Raw genomic sequence first — 20,203 nt, 5'->3', positions numbered from 1 at the left:
GCCCCTTGATGCTTAGTACAGTTACGTTGAATTAAATAGAAAACTAAGGCCTTTTTCTTAATCTTTGATCTACTGGTGATTGGGAAGACCAGACACACAAGACATCCCGTGCACAACTATAAAACATTTAAGTGTAACAAATGAAAAACTTCCAACTTGAATGAATAACTGGTTTTGAGGGGTTGTTCTGCTATGTTGTAACAGTTAACTGTAGCTTATAGTTAACTCTGATATTTAGGCCCATTGTGACCTCAGTGGTTCACACCTTAGCACCTAAAATAATTACTAGATAGATAGTGGATGGGCTCATATGAGCTAGTATTCTCGGGGGTGGCTACTTCCTGGTGTCTCCTCTAATACACCATTAATGTTAGTGAACCACTGTAAAACATGTTATCGCTAAGGATGATGAGCCATCCATACCTTTATATTTTCATAAACTTTGTAGGTGAAGGTGAAACAGTGAAAAGCCCTCTTAAAGTAAGCAAAGTAAAATGGAAGTAGCATTCTGTATTGGAAGATACTGTTTATGGGAGCACCTGGCTGGCTCCGTCAGAAGAACATGTAACTCTTGATCTTGGAGTTGTGAGTTTGAGTCCCACGTTGGGTGTCGAGATTACTGAAAAAAATAAATAAAAGAAAAGAAGATGCTGTTGATGGTAGACTTAGTTCTCTTACCACTCCAGTATCTTACCTGTGCTATTGCATTTATGACTATTTAGATGGATGTCTTAGAGCTCAGTCACTTCATCTCTTCATTCTGGTGTTCCTCTGTTCATTTTACAGGTAGCCTGTGTCCTTTTTGAATAATTATTATTTGAGTCAAAATAAAATTAAGCTTACTTGGTGTTTTTTGTTGTTGTTTCATAAGGCACAGTTGGTAGATCTGAAATCTGAACTGACAGAGACCCAGGCAGAAAAAGTCGTGCTGGAGAAAGAAGTCCACGATCAGCTTTTACAGTTGCACTCTATTCAGCTGCAGCTTCATGCTCAAACTGGCCAGAGTGTTGACTCTGGTACCATTAAGGCAAAACTGGTAAGTAGTTTAGAAGGTAACATATACGTACATATTTTTTAGAGGGCAAAGAGCACGGTTTTTAATGAGGCTTTTGACTATAAAAGGTAATATGTGCTCATGGTGGGAAATTCAGAAAACACAGGAGATGTAAAGATCTTCGTGATCATCCACTGTCTCATCACCTGGGGGTGATAAGTGATAACATCAGTAAGCAACTGATACTTAGAATAGGATTTTGTTTTCTTCTTTGAAAATCTCTGTGTACATACATTTAAAAGATATTTGTGATTATAACACGTAAACATTTTTTTCCCCTGTTGGATCAGTTAGGAATTAAGTTCAGCTGCATATAATAGAAATCCAAGTAACACTAGGATTATTCTTGAATAGTACAAACTGTTTTCTCTCAAGCCCCGAGATAGGTAGTCTAGAGCTGATATGATAGCTCTACAGAGACTGGGTGTCCAGGTTCTTTTTATTCTTGTGTTCTGCCATTTTTAGCTCATAGTTTCCATCTTTAGGATTTCTTTATTCCAGGCAGGAAGAAGGAAGAATCTAAGAAAAGGGCAAAAGGATGCTTCCAGGCTGCATTAGCCTTCTTTAAGGAAATCTTCATGAAACCCTCCTCAGCGATTTTTGCCAATCAGTTTAGCCATCTCGTTGGCTATTGGGACTTGCATTTCGGCCTCTTATTTGGTCACATGACCACCTCCAGTAAAACTGGAGTTCTGTTAATAAGGATGAAGGGGAAAATGGAATTGGGTGCCAACCAGTGGCACATTTTTTCTGTTGCTCTTCATAGAAGCACTTTTCCTGTCACTAAACATTTTGTAATGTTTGTATAATACTCATTACATAAATTTTCCATAATTAACCTTTGCCTTCATAATATAGGTTGTTTAAATAGAAAAATTTTTTTAAGTCTCATGTCGGCTTAATCTCTCATGTATTAAGTGCGCACTATGTGCCACTTTGTTGACCACAGGGGACACAGCAGTAAGACAGGTACAGCTTGGGAGAGGTGAAATGGGATGATGATAGTAATACATTTTTAAGTTTTCCCTGTTTTCAGTTAATTCCATTTGATTGGTTGATTAGTTTCTAATACTGATGGGTTAGAATTTATTTAAATGAATGTTTACATGCTCCTTAAACCTTTACAATTCAGAAATTCTATGAATCTAAGTTGGTAGTCTTGTTTTGTTTAACTGAAGTGACTTAGATTTGTAACTGCTTCTTTGGGATGTTTGATATTAACATTGAGCAACAATGTACGTTTTCAGTAGGAAAGAATTGAAGTGTTAACATTAGATCTTAATCAGGGTGCTATAGTCAAAAGGCACTGAACTAGTTGAGTTGACTAATTTTGGTAAAACAAAAAATTTTAATGCTATATAGTTACTATTGTTTATGTACTTGCAAATATATTTGTTCTAATGAACTTCATCCAAATGATATTCAACATATGGGAATTTTCCTTATAATGATTATACCGCTAGATAAATTCATTTGTTTGACATTTTTCTAATTATGAAACTTTTTTCTTATATCTTAAGTCTGTCCCCTCTGTGGAGGAGCTGGTAAGTGTCCCGTTTCTGTTTTGCTTTAATATGTCATGCTGAAGTGTTCTTAGTGTCTTATTTGCATATTGTGTGTTGTCACTTTGTATTTGAAAACGATGGTCATGACGGTGATTTTTTCATGTGCCAGTACCTGAAAAGTTCAGTTGGTGGCCCTTCGTTCTTTTTCGCTACATGTTGTTAAAGATTTTTCTTTTGTTTGTAATTTTATAACCATTATTTGCAGAGCCCATCAATGTTTGACAACTCCTGAGCCTTGTAACTTGCTCAAACCTCTACTTCAAAAGAGCAGTTGGTTTCCTCCCTTGAATATTTCAAAGATACATTAAGCGGAAATAGCTTTTTCCTCTTCTTCTTCTATTTGAGTTTATCCCCAGGAAAAGAATGTGCATGTTGGTTTCTTACTCATCTACTGCATGTGCCATAACCTTTTAGTAGTCTTGGAATAATTGTGTGGCCTTTGAAACAACTGAATTTTGAAACTCCTTATCAGAATTTATTTTAGAAAATAACAATATGTAAGTTCTTAATATTTTTCCCACTCTCCCAATCTAATCAGCCTCCAATTTATCTTATGGTTTTATTTCTTTTCAAAATACAGTGTTTGACTATCTAAATACAACATGAGTTTCTTGGTTGTTACCTAATAATAAACAGGCTAACTAAAATATTTTTTTTTCTTTAAATCTAAAAGTGATTAACTTCAGTTTTCTTTGTCCTTTTCATGCTTACAAATGTTATTTTTAGGCCTAAGAGTTTGCCAGATTCATTAGGTGTTTGAATTGTGAAGACAAAGTGGTGGCTTAGTATGTTTCTCAGATTCAATAAATATTATGTAAATAGCTCATTGAAGTAATTGTCAAGTAGGTAATTCTTAACGTAAAGTTTATTTAGCCCATAAACCAAAGAATACCTGGCCTTCTAAGAACTCTTTTTCTGACACAGACAGCATTAACCCCAGTAAATGTCATAAAAAAGATTTTTGTTCATGTTATCCAAACTTTGGGGGGTTTTTTGGAATTGATACTTGCCTTTTAGGAAATAGGTTCTGAAATAAATTGCAATTTTAGTAATTCCAAAGTTGTTATAAAAGGAGGTTTCTAGATTATTCTTCAAATTCTTTAAAAACAGTATCTGGAAGTTAGGTTTTAATGGTTACATTTTTTTTTTTTACAGAATCTGAAAAAGTATATCCAACACTTGGTAGTTACTCATTTTAGCTTGTATGTTTTTGTGTTTTAAGTTTGTGGTACTCACAGCCTTGTATTTGAATATATCATATAGTGATGTTTATATCATTTATTGATATACTGTTGTCAGAACAGTTGACCAAAGCAGACAGTTAAATTAGTACCAAAATATATTCCATGAGTTGTTAAAAGTTTTCAGAATTTATTTTTCAGCTTCTTAATATCCAGAATAAAAAGGGAAATAATTACAATAATCAGTACCCATACAGTAGAAACTATCACTTGCCATTTGCTCAAGATAAAAATCTTTCTGGTGCTGAGGTAGACTTTTTTTTTTTAAATAAGATTTTTTTAAAGTTTATTTTCAGAGAGAGAGAGAGAGAGAGAGAGCGAGCGAGCACGCGTGCATGGGGAGGGGCAGAGAGAGGGGGTGTGGAGAGAGGCTCTGTACTCCTCGAAGAGCCTGACGTGAGGCTTGATGTCATAACCGTGAGGTTGTGAGCTGAGCTGAAATCAAGAGTCAGATAGATGCTTAACTGACTGAACCCCCCAGGTGCCCCTAGATTTTTAAGTCTCACAAAGGGGACATAGTAAACAGTGTCTTCACAGCTCGTCAACAAATATAGCCAGCCACATTGTCACTGATTCTGTGAATCAGTGAGTTGGTAAAAACAGTTCTGTAAGGCAGTAAAAACACTTCTACTTAGGATAAATAAATGGAAGTTTACAGTGTTTGGATAGTTTTCTTGATCCAAAAGTAACACTTAAAATATCTATCAGGGCCATTATTAAACTCTCAGAAGAGTTTTGTTTGGCCACAGAGTTTGTGTGTGTATTTGAACTTGACTGCCTTTAGATTTTGTACCTTCTGTTTTCCATTCTACTTTGTTTTATATCGGCCTGTTTTGTGTTTGGGTCCTGAAGGCATTTACATTAGTAACTCCTGATTTATAGGAATAGACATACTGTACTTTATATCATTTTAAGGTAAATTGAACATTATTTCTCACATGTGAGCTTGTGATAAAAATTTGATGGCAAAGATCTTGAGGTTTTATACTCTGGCTAACACTTGTAATTCACGTATATGGGCTGTCTACCAAGTGGAGCATACGATGGTATCCTTTTATGAGAGCTAAAAATGGATGTCCATCCTACCTCATAATAGGCAATTGGGGCCCTGTTGTCCTCAGCAAACAGTTCTTCATTCACTTTAACATATGGACAAATAGATGAGTCAGATCCCCCAATTCAGTGATAATCTGTACCATACATATGCTTATGTAGAGAAATTTTTTAACGTATGTTTCAATGCAGTTGTTACCAGCATTTTTCCATGACCACCAAATGTTCTTTATTTATTATTTTTCTCCATCAAGTGTTCTTTAAAAAATTAGAGTATGTGTTCTAATTTAAGCAGTGCAACTTTCTTGTAGTCCTCTCAGGTAAATTAGCTGTGGAATCTATTCCACCGCTGAAGGATTTTGACTTGTTTATAGAATTGTTGTATTAAAGTTAAATAAATGTTTGGGTACAACCACCAGTGTGACTATTTTTATTTTGGTCTAGGTTCTTGCATCATTCTTAGAAAGTAAATAGAGAGCAGATTCAATTATTCATTGAAACCACTCCTATTAGTATATGATGACATTAGCTTAGAGAAGACTAACTGTCTTAGTATCCTCAGTGTCAAAGTACTCCAAGGCATGCAATTATCTTATGTGGAAGTGGTCCCAGTACCTTCTGGTACTAGTTAAAAAGAACTGTGTCCAAATCTTTGTTCCATTTTACAGAAACAAAGTGGTAACTTTTATCATATGCTTTCATTGTTGGTATTGTAGATTGTGCGCTTTTATGTATTCTGAGGAAATTGGTCTGTTGTTAAAAAGCCTTAAATGTATTTTCATTAAATTTGCTGTTTTTTTTATTTTTTAATTAGGAGAGAGAGCTTGAAGCAAACAAAAAAGAAAAAATGAAAGAAGCTCAACTTGAAGCTGAAGTGAAGTTGTTGAGAAAAGAGAATGAAGCCCTTCGTAGACATATAGCTGTTCTCCAGGCTGAAGTTTATGGGGCAAGACTGGCTGCCAAGTACTTAGATAAGGAACTGGCAGGAAGGTGTGTAAAAAACGGGTACCCTTGTATTCTTAGGTAACGAATTGGGTATTTAATGAGGTTGACTCTTAACCTCTTGTGATAAATGAAACATTAATCTTTCCCTTAAGACTTATTTTACAGTTTGTTATAGCTTACTGTTAACTTAATATTGATAGCATTATATATTGCAGATTTATTTCGCTGTACTACATAAATATTTCTGGTTTACACGCGCACACACACGCTTGATAGGAACTTACTATGAAATGCTAATAACTCCAGATCTGCACTTTTCAGCCATTTCGTGCCTTGAAACCATAAAAGATGATGTTCACATATACAGCATGACTTCCATAAGAAATTTTTTCTGTGATCGTTGAAACCCAGTCTTTCTTGACCCTTTAAAACATGTTTGAATGGCAGTGATTTTATTATAATAAAACAGTTCTGCTTGCATTAATATTTTTACAAATAACTACTCACAAATTTTGGTGATTTATTATTGTTGGTAAATAATTTTTTACTCCTTGTTTTGATATCATGTTAAGAACTGATGTGGAGCAAATAAAAATAATTTCTGTCATGTTGAAGTGAAGATTTTCTAGTAACTTTTACCATATTTAAAATAATCATTTTGTAAAAAGAAGCTATCATTAAAAGAAATGTTTTTGTACGGTTAGTTTCATGTGAAGACTAGTAGTCAGTAGTATCTGATTTTATTGCCCTGCCCTGACTGCACGCAAGACATGAAACATGTTCACTGACATTAGTCTCAAAAGTTGTTTTTTAGATGCATTTGAATGAAGTATATGATTAGAAAAGGTCTCATTCATTCTTTGTTTTTAAAACTGGTTTTCCCTTGAAGACATCTGTTCTTTTCAGAGTTTTCATATTTTACAAATCTGAAAGCCATCAGGAGGTTCCTGAATAGTAGTTTTAATACTAACTTAGGTATATGTAAAAGCTACTTGCATTCAGTAATTCTTGTGAATTCTCTCTGTAATAAAAATTATAGTAATGAAAAACTAACTGAATTAACTCTTTTCCCAATATAAAGGGTCCAACAAATACAATTACTAGGACGAGATATGAAGGGACCAGCTCATGATAAGCTTTGGAACCAGTTGGAAGCCGAAATACATTTGCATCGTCACAAAACTGTGATCAGAGCCTGTAGAGGACGTAATGACCTGAAACGACCAATGCAAGCTCCTCCAGGCCACGTATGTTTGCTCTGTTCCTGTTTCTTACTTAGCCTCTTCTTTTCTTTAGTCAGAAATCCTTTCCATTTTTTTTTTATTCTAGTAGTATTTAAAACCATTATTTAAAAAGTAAAAGCGGAATTAAACTTATTTAGAGCAGATACATATAGTTCTTTTCTGACTTATCCTGAAATGCCCTAAAAGTGATGTTTCTGAAAACTGAACTGTTGCTAGCAAATATATATTACTTTTACTTTGGCTCATATTTCAGAGTTTTCCTGGATCATATTTAGGCATGTTTAAGTTTGTTTTTCAAGCTTAGCAGAGAACTTGTGGTCGTATTAATAAATTGGCAAGTATTTTGGGGGTAGTTTATAAAATACTTTTTGGTAACTAGATTTAACTGTAGTTTTTGAACTAACATTTACACCTGTTTGGTCTTGAATTAAGGTGGAATTTGAGATCTGTGTCCAATCGTCTGTTTCTGTAGCTACCATTGTACAAGAGCTTTTCTATCTGGATAAATCTTTATTAAATTTCATTACTACAGCTGCCTGATAATAAAAGCCTTACCATAATAAAATTTATGCATGTCTGACTCCTACCCAATGGCTTGCATATCTTCATACCAGATAAAGCATGGCCTTAAACAGTTAAAGTATTTGTTGCCTCTGCAAAGATTATCATAAGAAGAATTGATATGTACGTGAACTTGGTGGGCAAAGAGTGAGAATTACAATGTCAGACATTGGGGACCATTAACTTCTAGGCAGTGGCCAAATGACAAAAATTATTTTATGCTAAATAAAGGCTTATGAACTTTAATCTGATAAACATGGGATTTTTTAATAAAATGGTAGACTGAAGATTTAACATTATTTTGACAAATTACTTTGGTATAGCGAAGAGGATATACCGGGAGAGGGCCTAATTAGAGTCGAGGAGATACGTTAGGAAGATACTTTAGTAAGCTGAGGAGAGAGTGATGGACAAAGAGGAAGTGTATTTGAGAGGAAGGACAGGTTTGAGAGAAATAGCATCAAGAGGACTTGGTGATTAACTGCTTTTGGTTAAGTAGGTGAATGAGAAGGAAGAGTAGTCTAGGTATTTGGTGTGGGCAGTTCAGTGAGATGATGGCATTCGTTTATAAAGCAAACAGAAGAAAGGAAGATTTGGGGGGAAATACGAGATTTGTTTTAGCATGTAGTGTTTGAGGTCCCATTGAGTCAAACAAAATGTGTCCCATTGGATATATGACTCTGGAATTTAGAAGAAGTCTGAGTTGAAGAAATATGAGGGAAATCATTTATCTGTTATAATCAAAACAATGGAATTGATTAACCCAGGGAAATGTGTGGAAAATAAAAAGAATAGGGGTTCTCGGGTGGCTCATTCGGTTAAGCGCCCGACTCTTGATTTCGGCTCAGGTCTTGATCTCACAGTTCATGAGCTTGAGCCCCACATATAGGGTTCCTCACTGACAGTGCGGAGCCTGCTTGGGATTCTCTCCCTCTCCCTCTCTCTCTGCCCTTCCCACTCTCTCTCAAAATAAATAAATAAACTTAAAATATATTGGAAAAAGAAAGAAAAGACAAGAAAAGAAAAAGAATAGGAGGCCAAGGATGGAAAGAAACTTTTATGGAGTGAGGGAAAGAAATGGATCATTTAAAGGGAGGATTCTGAGATGGACCTGTCAGATATAAGCCATCTGGGAAAGTACTATAATAGAAACCAAGGAAAAGAGGGTTCCAAGGAGGTAGGGTGATGAACAGTATCAACTTTGTGCAAGGTTTAAGAAGGGTAGTAACTAAAAAGTGTGCATTAGATATAGCCATGTTGGTTGCCAGTGACCGTAGAGAAGACAGTTTTAATTAATGGAGCAGGTGGGGGCAAAACCCTAATTACAGTGACTGGAATAGTGAATGTGAGAGGCAGGGAAGTAGATATAGTTAGGTTTGACTTCGTGTGAAGGTTAAGGAAAGATGGAGGGACGATAATAAAAATAATAGGTGATTGAAATGTTTTTATTTTGTTTTGTTTTATATTTTTACGTGGATAGTATTTTAAAGCTGGAAAAGGCTTAGAATTTGTTTATATGCAGAACAGGGCTGGAGCTTAACAGAAAGGAAAGAATAAAGGTACCAGAGAAAGAACTATTAATGGAGTAAAGTCCTTTATTTAAGAAGTAGACTCCAGAGCTCAGCAGAATGGAAAAGTAATTAGTGAACCAATTAGGAATTTGTTTTTCAGTTCTACAAGTTAGTTAAAATGGTTGTAGATCTTTATGATATTTTTCTAATGAAAATAAACATTTTATCAACTTTTATTTCTTGAAGATATGTGCTCATCAGTTCATTCCTGGCAATAGTTTCCTTTGTAATGTCCTACAATTTAAAAGATGAGCAGTATAAAAAAATTACCCTAAGAGTGAGAAAATCATGTATACATTTCACTATATTAACAGAACAACTGTTTTCATTTTTCCATTTTATCTAGTAATTAATTTCTTAACACTTTACTGTGTATCCATTCCAAGAAATTAATAAAGATTTCTAAAAGCAACTTATATAGCATGGGTTTATTCTATTTGATATATCTTTTAAGTAGTACTAATTTTTCTTCTTTTTTTCCCCTAATAAGGATCAAGACTCTTTAAAGAAAAGCCAAGGCGTTGGTCCAATTAGAAAAGTTCTCCTCCTTAAGGAAGATCATGAAGGCCTTGGCATTTCAATTACAGTAAGAAGTAGTGCTTCCAGTCTCCTTTTCTATAGTTATGTAGTCTAATCATGCTTCTGTGTTGGACATCCTTGGGAAACAAAGCGTTCTGGATATATTCTCTAAGTAAATAAGTTTATCCCCCGGGGCACCAACACTTTTGTGTAAACTTTTTTTTTTTTGTATGTAAATCTTCCTAATGACCATTAAGTACTACTTGAGTAAAATTACTACTTTTTTCAGTATAATTTAACATTTTCATTATGCCTTGGGTCATAGTTCTATACAATATCCTATTATTGCCTCTGGGAGCCTTTGGGAATGGATCTGTTTTCTTCTGTGTTAAATGGCTCCATATTGTATTGTTCTTTTCTCTGGAGTGTATGTGTGTTATCTTTCTCTTGTCTCATTTCTTTGCTGTCAGATTTCACTGGCTCTTGGGTCCAAATATCCTTTCTAAATCTGATGCCTTTACAAACATTTATCTTGGGCAACATTTCTGAGAGCAACCTGTTAGGAAAAAGTAATATATTTGGAGTCATTTGCTGTTGTTTAGTGCTTTGTTCCAGATGAATGAATAAGATGGGTTTACAACTATCTTTGATTTGGTAATACTTAGACACTTAGACACTTAGAACTATATACTTAGACACTTAGAACACTTAGAACTTAGACACTTAGAACATAATACTTAGACACTTAGAACTATATAAGTTCATTTGCTTTTTGGTATTGCTTAATGTAGAAATTATTTTTATAATAACAAGTTTATCTGTTAAGGATTTATTGATTACCTACCTACCTTTTTGAATGCACTGCCCTCAAAGAGCATAAATTTTAGGAGAAGTAATACACATATATACCAATATAATACATATATATACATACACACACAAATAATTAGGATACAAGCTAGAAAGTGAAAGGCACCAAATAACTGCATTTCATCAATTCTTTGTTGCATATTTTTTCACATTTTAGTATCTCTGAAATTGAGATTACACTCTTAGAATGATTTTTGTAGTACATAAAATAATGGTATGTCTTACCATTCGTAGTGATGTAGAGTTGATAAAATCTAACAGTGCTGTGGAATATTAATACATAGAATATTTTTATTTATGTTTAAAAGAGTTAGCCAATATTTTGGCTTTGGAATGTGTTTAAGAAACCACATGCATGTTGCTGTTTTATTCAGAGAAAACTTTTTGATACTTGTAATAATATATTTACCATTACCTAAGTAGCAAGTAATATTTCACTCAGCATTTATACAGTATAGATACTTATTGAAATGCATTTTTAAGAAGATATTTTATTGTTAGAATGGTATGTGACTATACAAAGAGTAAACTAATTGACTGCCCTTCACCTCCCCCCAACCCCCGCTTTTTTTTTTTTTTTTTTTTTGGTCAGGGTGGGAAAGAACATGGTGTTCCAATCCTCATTTCTGAGATCCACCCAGGGCAACCTGCTGATAGATGTGGAGGGCTACATGTTGGAGATGCTATTCTGGCTGTTAATGGAGTTAACCTAAGGGACACAAAGCATAAAGAAGCTGTAACCATTCTTTCCCAGCAGGTAAGTTCCCTTTATGTAATGAAAATTGGATCTATCGATTGGTTCCTTTTGAATCTATTGAGTATTTTGTACTTACCTAGGAGGCTTCTCCAGTCATAAAAGTGTTCATATATGGATACTAGGTTCCTTTGCTTTGGGCCTTTTATAGAACACATTCATCCAGATTTACTGAATAAAAAGATTTTATTTGCCTTTTTCCACAGTTGGGTAACTTTTAGCAAGTTTGTTAAGTCCCCTGCTGCAGTGTCCTTATCTGAGAACTGTCAGGATTAAGTATGTTGATTCATTTAGGATGCTTGGAACAGGACCTGGTACTTAGGAAGCAAAACATCATTAATGACTAAAAAACACTATACAAATAGAAGGTATTATAGAAAAAACAATATGCTAGACATAGATTGGTTTCACAGTCATAAATGTTAGAACTGAAAGAGTCCTTAGAAATCATTTAGCCTATCCCTCTTATTTAAAATGAGTAAACTAAGGTTCTTAGGGTTTAAATAATTTGCTTAAGGTTGCAGAGTAAATAAATTGTAGACTTTGGATTCATATCCACAAGTCATATTTGTTACCAGGTTAACTTAAGGTGGGTGGTGGTGGTGGTTGTTGTTGTTCTGTTTTTTCCTTCAAGAATAGAGTTGAAGAAATTAGGTGTTGACAGTACATTGAGATTTTTGTTGGGTCATCAGTATGGAATTGAATCTGAAAGTTGAAAGTGAATTTATAGCTTGTTTGGTCCAACCATACATGTGGTGTAAATTTCTACGATATCACTAATCGAACATTTACATTAGAGGGGGACCTATTGATGATAAAGTAGTCCATTCTGTTGCTGTATATTGCTGATTTTTAGAAAGCTCTTCCTCATATTAAGCCTAGAATCCATTTTCATGACTATTATGCACAGACCTAATTCTTTAATCTAGAACTTTACTGAAGACCACTGAATTACCCATCTATCCTCCGAAAATGATATTTTTAAAGCTTATCTGCTAAGAGAGATCTAAGAATGCAACCCTATCCTCTTTGTTAGTGTTTTCTTAACCAAACTTGGCTATATCCAGTAGTATAAGAGTAAGACGAATGGCAGCTGTGATAAAGGAAATACAGACAGGCAGTCATAAACTTTTAAGGAAATGCCAAGCACATTTTAAAATTCTGAAGCATAACCTCAAGAGGAGAACCAAAGAGACTGACTTAGTGAGTGGCAGTAAAAAATGACATACTTTCTTTGGAGCAAAGGCAGGACATAATTTTCAGAGTTGGAAATACCAGACTTGTGTATAGTGGTTATAGTCTCTTATTAAATGACTTGGAATGTTTTTTAAACATAAAATAATCTGTAACTTTTTCTCATATGCAAGGTTTTATTCAAGAACAGGGGAACAGATATTACACATTTAGTCTAGTAGAAAAAGCAAGGACTTTGGAGTCAAATTTCTATTTTTTGTTTTACTTGTTCATCATATTGGGAGAATTATCTGCTCTTTCCAGACTCACTCAGGTTTCTCATTCATGTAAAAGAGACTACACTACAATAGGGTCATTCTGAAGATTGAAGGATATAGTTTCGTATAATAAATATGATAATTACTATTATTAGTGACCAGATTACCTTAACACTGTGGTACTCAGTGAAAGTTAAGAAAAGGTTCAAGACCTGTTCAGTAACAACCAGGAAATCGTCATGTAAAGGTTTCTTGAATTAGTCAAGGAAAAGTTTGTGTGATGCCCTTAACTGCAAATTTACTATCTGCCTACTTAGATGGATTTGCCAAATTGCTGTGTAAAGTACAATATGGCAAAATGACTATTCAAGTGAATATTTGTTCCAGAATTTTGTAAGTTGAGTAGTTCAGCATCCTTTTTTTAGTTTAGATCTGTTAGCAAAAATACTGTCATCAGTAAAAAGAGCTACTGTAATATTAAAAGGAAATTACTTATGATTCACGGGGTTGGTCTGGACGTGATGACCTCTGTGTTCTCTTCCACCTCTTGAGAGTCTAGAATTTCATTATTTGTTGTCTTGAAAGGGGGCTACATCTGAACTCTCTTTCTCGTCATGCCTATTACCCCAAGGAATTTGGAAATCCTTTTTGAGTACAATTAAAATAACTTCCTCATTTTCTTTCCTCATTTTAGAGAGGAGAGATTGAATTTGAAGTAGTTTATGTGGCTCCTGAAGTGGATTCTGATGATGAAAATGTAGAGTACGAAGATGAGAGTGGACATCGCTACCGTTTGTACCTTGATGAGTTAGAGGGAGGTAGTAATCCTGGTGCTAGTTGCAAGGACACAAGCGGGGAAATCAAAGTGTTGCAAGGTAAAAATTATTCTAAAAGTTATTTTTAATGTATTTATTGTTAGTAAAATAAGTTTTTAAATGTTTACTTATTTTTGAAAGAGAGAGAGAGCACAAGTGGGAAAGGATCAGAGAGAGAGAGAGAAGGAGACACAGAATCCGCAGCAGGCTCCAGGCTCCGAGCTTTCAGCACAGAGCCCGATGTGGGGCTTGAACCCACGGTTCATGAGATCATGACCTGAGCCAAAGTTGGACATTTAACCGACTGAGCCACTCAGGCATCCCTATTATTAATAAACTTTTAAAATACAGATTTTAGATTTCTTTGGTAACACTGTTTTAATGATGGGGAAGCCATCATTAACAGAATGAATGAATGAACAGAATGAACAGAAAATTATAAGCAAATAGAAACTTTGCTTATAGTTTTATTGTACACTGGTCACTATGCCAAAATTTTATTTACATAGAAGTTCTTCTGGATTCTTTTTGGACTTTAAGACAAGTATATTACCAGTTACTGAACTACATGAGATCCTGGAAAAATAAAAAAAATTCAAGTTTTCGGGACTGAAGTAAAAACCAATATACCTTTTAGAATAGATTTATCTTAGTGTCATCTTGCTGTCTTAACGCAGATTCTTCTCTCATAATACAGTGATTTATAGGCTAAATATGAATATGTTATTAGACTGTGGTGATTGTTATTAGAATCCAGATATGTGATCTTGAGGATTTTTGGGTTAATTCCTTTGCTATTATTTACACATATTTTAAAGAAAAATTCTAACCTTTCTTTTACGTAGAGCAGTGGTTCTTAAATTGTGATCCATGGATCTCTGGGGGTCCCCAAGACCCTTCTAGGGGATTCGTGAGATAAAAACTGTTAATAATAATGCTAAAACATTATTTGTGGGTTTTCTGAGTCGATATTTGCACTGATGGTGCAAAAGCAATGGGAGTAAAGCTACTTTTGCCTTAGTACGAATCAAGGCAGTGGTTCTACTATAGGAATCGTTTTCTTCCTTGCCATCTACTCTGAGTAAGAAAAAAAAAAAAAGACAGTGACAGTTTCATGAAATAGTAAAATTAGCTGTTCATTTTATTAAATCTTGACCCTTGAGTACATGTCTTTTTTAATACCATGTGTTACAAGATGGGAAGGATGCATAAAGCACCGAGTCTGCACGCTGAACTAGGATGCTGGTCTCAAAGAAGAGCACTTAGTGATTAAGTAGCTCGCTGAAGTAGCCATTTATTTCATGGAAGATGATTTTTTACTTGAAGAATGATAAATTATGGTTGTTCAGGCTATTTGGCAGCCATTTTCTTTCAAAGGAACAAAGCGAGTCCATCACTTCAGGGAAAACAGCTGACAGTATTTATTGCCAATGATAAAATGTCAGCTTTCAAGTGACAATTAGAATTTTGTAAAACATGCATCACCCCACCATAAGCTTGATAGCTTTCCAGTGCTTAACTTGTAAAGTAAGATTGGTGGTAATGTTACTAAATGTGATTTTTTTTTGATATAGTGAAATGAAATTTGTCAACCTTTGGAATTGCTACATGACTCAGTGATCTAATATTTCTCAAATGACCAGTGTATGATGTTACAAAATCCTGCATGGGTAAAAGCCATTCAAATTGCAAGAAAGACCAATGGATTTTGATGTAAAGTGAACACTTTACTGATATGGTTTCAAGTCTATGGTGTCAAATTTTGGTATAATATCAAAGAATATTGACAGTTATCTGAAAAGGCTATTAAAACTAGTCTTCTCCAGGTGCCTGTGTGGCTTAGTTGGTTAAGCGTCCGACTTCGGCTCAGGTCATGATCTCGCAGTTTGTGGGTTTGAGTTCTGCATTGGGCTCAGAGCCTGGAACCTGCTTCGCATTGTGTCTCCCCCTCTCTCTGCCCCTCCCCCACTCATGCTCTGTCTCTCTCCTTCAAAAATAAACAAACATTAAAAAAAACCAAACCTAGTCTTCTCTTCCAGCTATATATCTGTGTGAGGATGAACTTTTTATATACTTGTTACAGATGGAACAGAGGCAAATAAGAAAATCCAGCTTCTAGAAAGCCAGACTTTAACAATATTTGTAGAATTGAAAATTATGCTCCTCTTCTGACTGAATTTTTAGAAAATGGAGTTATTTTCCCTAAGGCAAATGCTGTTCATGTTAACATTTGTTGGGCTTATTTTCATTTTTAACAAAGTAATAATTTTTTTAGATTTCTCAGTTTTAATTACTAATATGGTAAACGCCATTAACCCACATAACATTAATAAACCATGAACAAAAGTCTTTGGAGCCCTCAGTACCTATTAAGAGTGGAAAGGCATCCTAACACCAAAAAAAAATTGAGAACGTCTGGTACAGAGTTCTGTAGTGAACTGATGAACGGATGCCCTTCTGATAAGCCTGGATCTTGTGAATTCTCTACGTGTACACAGCAGTAGCAGTTGTGTTCTCCCCGTGCGTCTTGATCAAAACTATTGTGGCAATATGTCAAAACTTTACACTCTTGGTCTGCTTTCCCTATGATTTCATTGTCTTTTATCCTTTCTACTATCTGTCGGGATTAGAAGGCTTTGCCCCTCCCTTTTTTGCAGCTGAGGCTAAAAGACTTCTCTGTCACCTGTGTGAATTGCAGACCACTGAAAGTGTGACTCATATAACTAAAATGTATGCTCTTATGATATATTACTGTTAACGGACTCAAACCACAAAATATATCCATTGGTTACTGTTTAGCACATGTCCAGACTTCATAGCTCACTAAGTAGATGACATAATCAACTCTGATTTATTTGCAAGCCGAGTATGTATTTTTTAGATTTACCAAAATTTGTTTTAAATGTTATCTGGACATTGTCTTGCCGACAACCTAGATTTTTAGCAGTAGGCTAGCCTGTGCCTTAGTGCACTGTAGTTAAATCATCTGAAAGCAAAATGTAAAAGAAACATATAACTTACTGTTCAATATATATTTGTATAAGTGGAATTAACTGAATTTTACAATTGTTTGTATCAGTTCCAAGTTTCACGGAAATTCTGGTAGGACATTTTATATAATTTTTTGATAGGTCCAATAAATAATATGAAAAATCTGTACAGTGTTTGATATCTGCTGTAAGAAGAATTCCTCTGTCAGAAATTGCCAACTTGATTAGTTTAGGCCCCATTATTTACCTCATTACTATTACTAGTTATAGTGGGTACTCCTTTGTTTTTGCTCAGTAAAATTGCAAGACTTCTTTCAGATAGAAAGTTTCTATCTTTTTTTTTTCCTCTTTCTTTCAGGATTTAATAAGAAGGCAGTAACTGATGGACATGAAAATGGAGATCTAGGAACTTCAAGTGAACCTCCTGTAGAAGACAGTGCTTCTAAACTAGACGATCTGCACAGTCTGTATCACAAAAAATCTTACTAAATTGACTGTCTCTCCAGACAAGATTCTTAATCAGACTCTTCTGAGTTTGGGGCACTAGGGAAGACGGTGACAGAGACTATACAAGATCAAGGGAGGCTTGTAGCCTAAATGAAAGGCGGGTACCTCAGGGCTTCATGTGAACAATTCTAAATGCATAAAACTCCTGTTTTCTGTGGTATACCATAATTAGCTATTGCATGTAAAGCGATTTTGATTTTCCTAAAATTGTAAAGCACCAAAGCATGTGTTTCCCAAAGGGATATTACTAGGCTCTTAAGTACCAAATGAAGCACTACTGTTTTATTTGGCTCCTTTTCTAGTTAGTAGAAGGACCATGCTAACCGGAATTTATAAGAAATAGCCTTTAAGTACAAGAATAAATGAATCCATATTATATATTCCAGAATGTTAAGTGTGGTATTTCAGAGGACAGAACTTAACTCAATGAATTGCAGAAATGTAGGCTTGACTTAATTTTTTTTTAAACTAGAAGAATGGTTTTAGTTTTTTTATTTAATTTATTGTGCATCCTGATATCTAAATCAGTTCTTAATGATCATTTATTGTAATGAGTTTGCCTTTCAGCTTTATTCAATGCAGTACAAAATAGTTTTCTTTAAGCAATCCTTTATCAATCAATGCTGCACTAGAAATACTTCCTGAAAAGTTATTGTACATTGTACTTTTCCTGGTTTTTAAAAGAAATGCAGATGAGTATAAAATATCTGTTCTCAATTATGTTGATCTGTGTGCATGGTATTGGAGCATTACATTATTAATGTTTAGAGTCAGATTTTTTTTTTTCTGGAATCCACGAAAGACAGTTTTCTACATTCTGAGTTGTTCATAAAGTTTGTCTTGTGATAGTCTTGGCACTTACAGATACATTTTTCTGGCAGTAAAAGCTCAAATTTATTTGTCAGTGAAATGCATTTCATTCAAACAGCAGTTTTCTCTCAGAGTAACTAATTTGCCAGTCATCTAAAAAGCCAAGGCACTGGTGGGCAAGATAAGGCGAAGACATTTCAATACCGGAATTGTTTTGGTTGGCTTTTCATCTCAGTGTTTGACTGAAGTGCTCTCATATGCAAACTACAGATTTGTTTCTCTTATCCCAGGATTAAGCATGGAGGGCCTGTTCTCTTAGTTACTGCTCTTGGAGGCCACACTGTACCTTGCTGGGGAAAGTGAAAACATTGCATTTAAAGAGGTGATAGTTTTGCCAATATCACGGTTTTAAAGGATGTATGTTTAAGGGAATATTAAGTGGAGGAAAGCCTGCAGGCTTTAGAGTATTATCAGTACCTTCATGTCTAATAGTCAGATGTTACGTGATGTAAAACACATTTTTTTTTCTTTCCTAGATGCACTATATATTTGTTCATAGGTAAATCTTTACAATGTATATACTTTATTTGGTGGTTTTGCTATTTATAAATTTGATGTTTTAACTATTGCTCCTTTATGGTTTGTTTTGGGTGGTTTTGTTCATCTGTATATCACCATGTTAGAAATGCACTTCCTAGTGTATATTGTTACTGATATTAAAATACCTTATAGTGTAACGTTGCCTCCGAGCGGAAGCTAGTATTTAATTGTACAACCAAATAAGCAAGCTATATGTTATTGTTTGTTCCTGACAGGCTAGGCCTCTTAAAAGAAGAAAAGAGTTTTTCCCTTATGCATTTCCCCCTGTACCAAACACATACCCCAGGACTGACATGGGATCTGCAAACTAGATTTCAGCCGGTATATTCATTTAGCCAAAAAAAAATTCCATTGTAGCGTATCTGAAAACATTTTTGTTGTGACTCAAAACCATATTCTTATTTTTTTTAAATGCAGCCTGGGATGGGATGACCATGGCATTTTTTTTTTGGAGAATATCCTTTATCCACTAGGTAGAATCCTTAGGAAATATTACCTGAAACCTTTTGATTTTCAAGAACAATCTAGAAAGTCCACAAAGAGTTTTTCTAAGAACCTTCAATTGGCATTTCTACTTAGACGCTGCTTAATAGGAATCCTATGGGGTGCTTATGACATAAACTCCTTTCAAGGATTGAAGAGCAGAATGAAAATTTTCCCCGATAGTTTAAAATTGCACAAGTCCGTCCCTTTTCATTCCTGCTTCACCTTGGTTTGCAAAGTCTACGTGAGAGCCCTGTTGCTCAGATGCTACCGTGAGCTTCCTGGCAGGTGTTTAGAAAGTACCCAGTTAAAAGTTCATTTTAGAATATATGGTCTCTGGGGGGTGAGCTAAGAATTATAAACTAATGAGAAGTGGTTTTTATATTTTCACATTTATAGGGAAGAAATCTCTAACACTCAAGTTTTTAGGGCAAAACCAAACAGAAAAGAACTGTTGCAAAGCCATTACGGTTAAAAGGAAAAAGAAAAATATACACATTCACAAGCGGAATAGCTGAGAAAAAATGTTCGACAGAACGTGAGGCTTGTGTGTATGTGCGTATATATATTTACACTTTTGCCTCTAAAATTCTCTTCGGTGGTATCTGTTGTGAATATGATGGAGCAAAACCATTTGGGTCTTGAGGCTTGTTAAAGCAGGTTTAAGAGAGGTGAAAACGTTGTGAGTCTTGGTAATTATAACTGAATAGTTGTCAGAAGGTAACACAGCTTGTGCCTGGTGCTGGTTTTATTCCCCACACGGTGGACTTACTTTGTTTTCCTGTTAAAAACAAAATATATTGATTCGTGTGTAAGCCGCACATTATTTGACATCTTTATTATGTAATCCACTATTCCACCTGTTCAGTCTTCCACTTACGGTTGGCCTCAGATCTATAGGATTTATGACAAATGTATTATATCTAGTTAAGTTGAGTTTAATATTTTTTTATTAGCCTGTAAATAAAGATGGCATCTTCTACATTAAAATGTGTTGATCTCATTTTTAAAAAAATAAACGTTTTTTAAGTTTCTTTCACATTCAGTATTTTGGTTTCTTTACTTCTAGTAGCTTCTGTCATTTGCACCAAGAGGTCCTAAAGTCCATGTAAAGGATGAAACCCAGTTACTATATTGAAATGTTTTTTTTTTTTCTTTTTTCTTTTTTCT

At 34.7% G+C, this 20,203-nt stretch overlaps 1 protein-coding gene across 1 annotated transcript in view; it reads left to right on the top strand.

The window, feature by feature from the left end:
* Positions 1-20,023, top strand: part of GOPC (golgi associated PDZ and coiled-coil motif containing) — a 39,069-nt gene extending 19,046 nt beyond the window's left edge. Inside the window, exons 2-8 of the mRNA XM_047859630.1 lie at positions 872-1,036; positions 5,728-5,903; positions 6,940-7,105; positions 9,725-9,820; positions 11,216-11,380; positions 13,523-13,703; positions 16,992-20,023. Coding sequence (XP_047715586.1) covers positions 872-1,036; positions 5,728-5,903; positions 6,940-7,105; positions 9,725-9,820; positions 11,216-11,380; positions 13,523-13,703; positions 16,992-17,122 — 1,080 coding nt within the window. The 3' untranslated portion in view covers positions 17,123-20,023. The remainder of the gene's footprint in view (positions 1-871; positions 1,037-5,727; positions 5,904-6,939; positions 7,106-9,724; positions 9,821-11,215; positions 11,381-13,522; positions 13,704-16,991) is intronic.
* The last annotated feature ends 180 nt before the right edge of the window (positions 20,024-20,203 follow it).

This window comes from Prionailurus viverrinus, chromosome B2 (genome assembly GCF_022837055.1).
Source record: "Prionailurus viverrinus isolate Anna chromosome B2, UM_Priviv_1.0, whole genome shotgun sequence".
Lineage (NCBI taxonomy): Eukaryota > Metazoa > Chordata > Mammalia > Carnivora > Felidae > Prionailurus > Prionailurus viverrinus.
The sequence above is the reverse complement of the archived record's forward strand: the minus strand, read 5'-3'. Positions and strand labels throughout refer to the sequence as shown.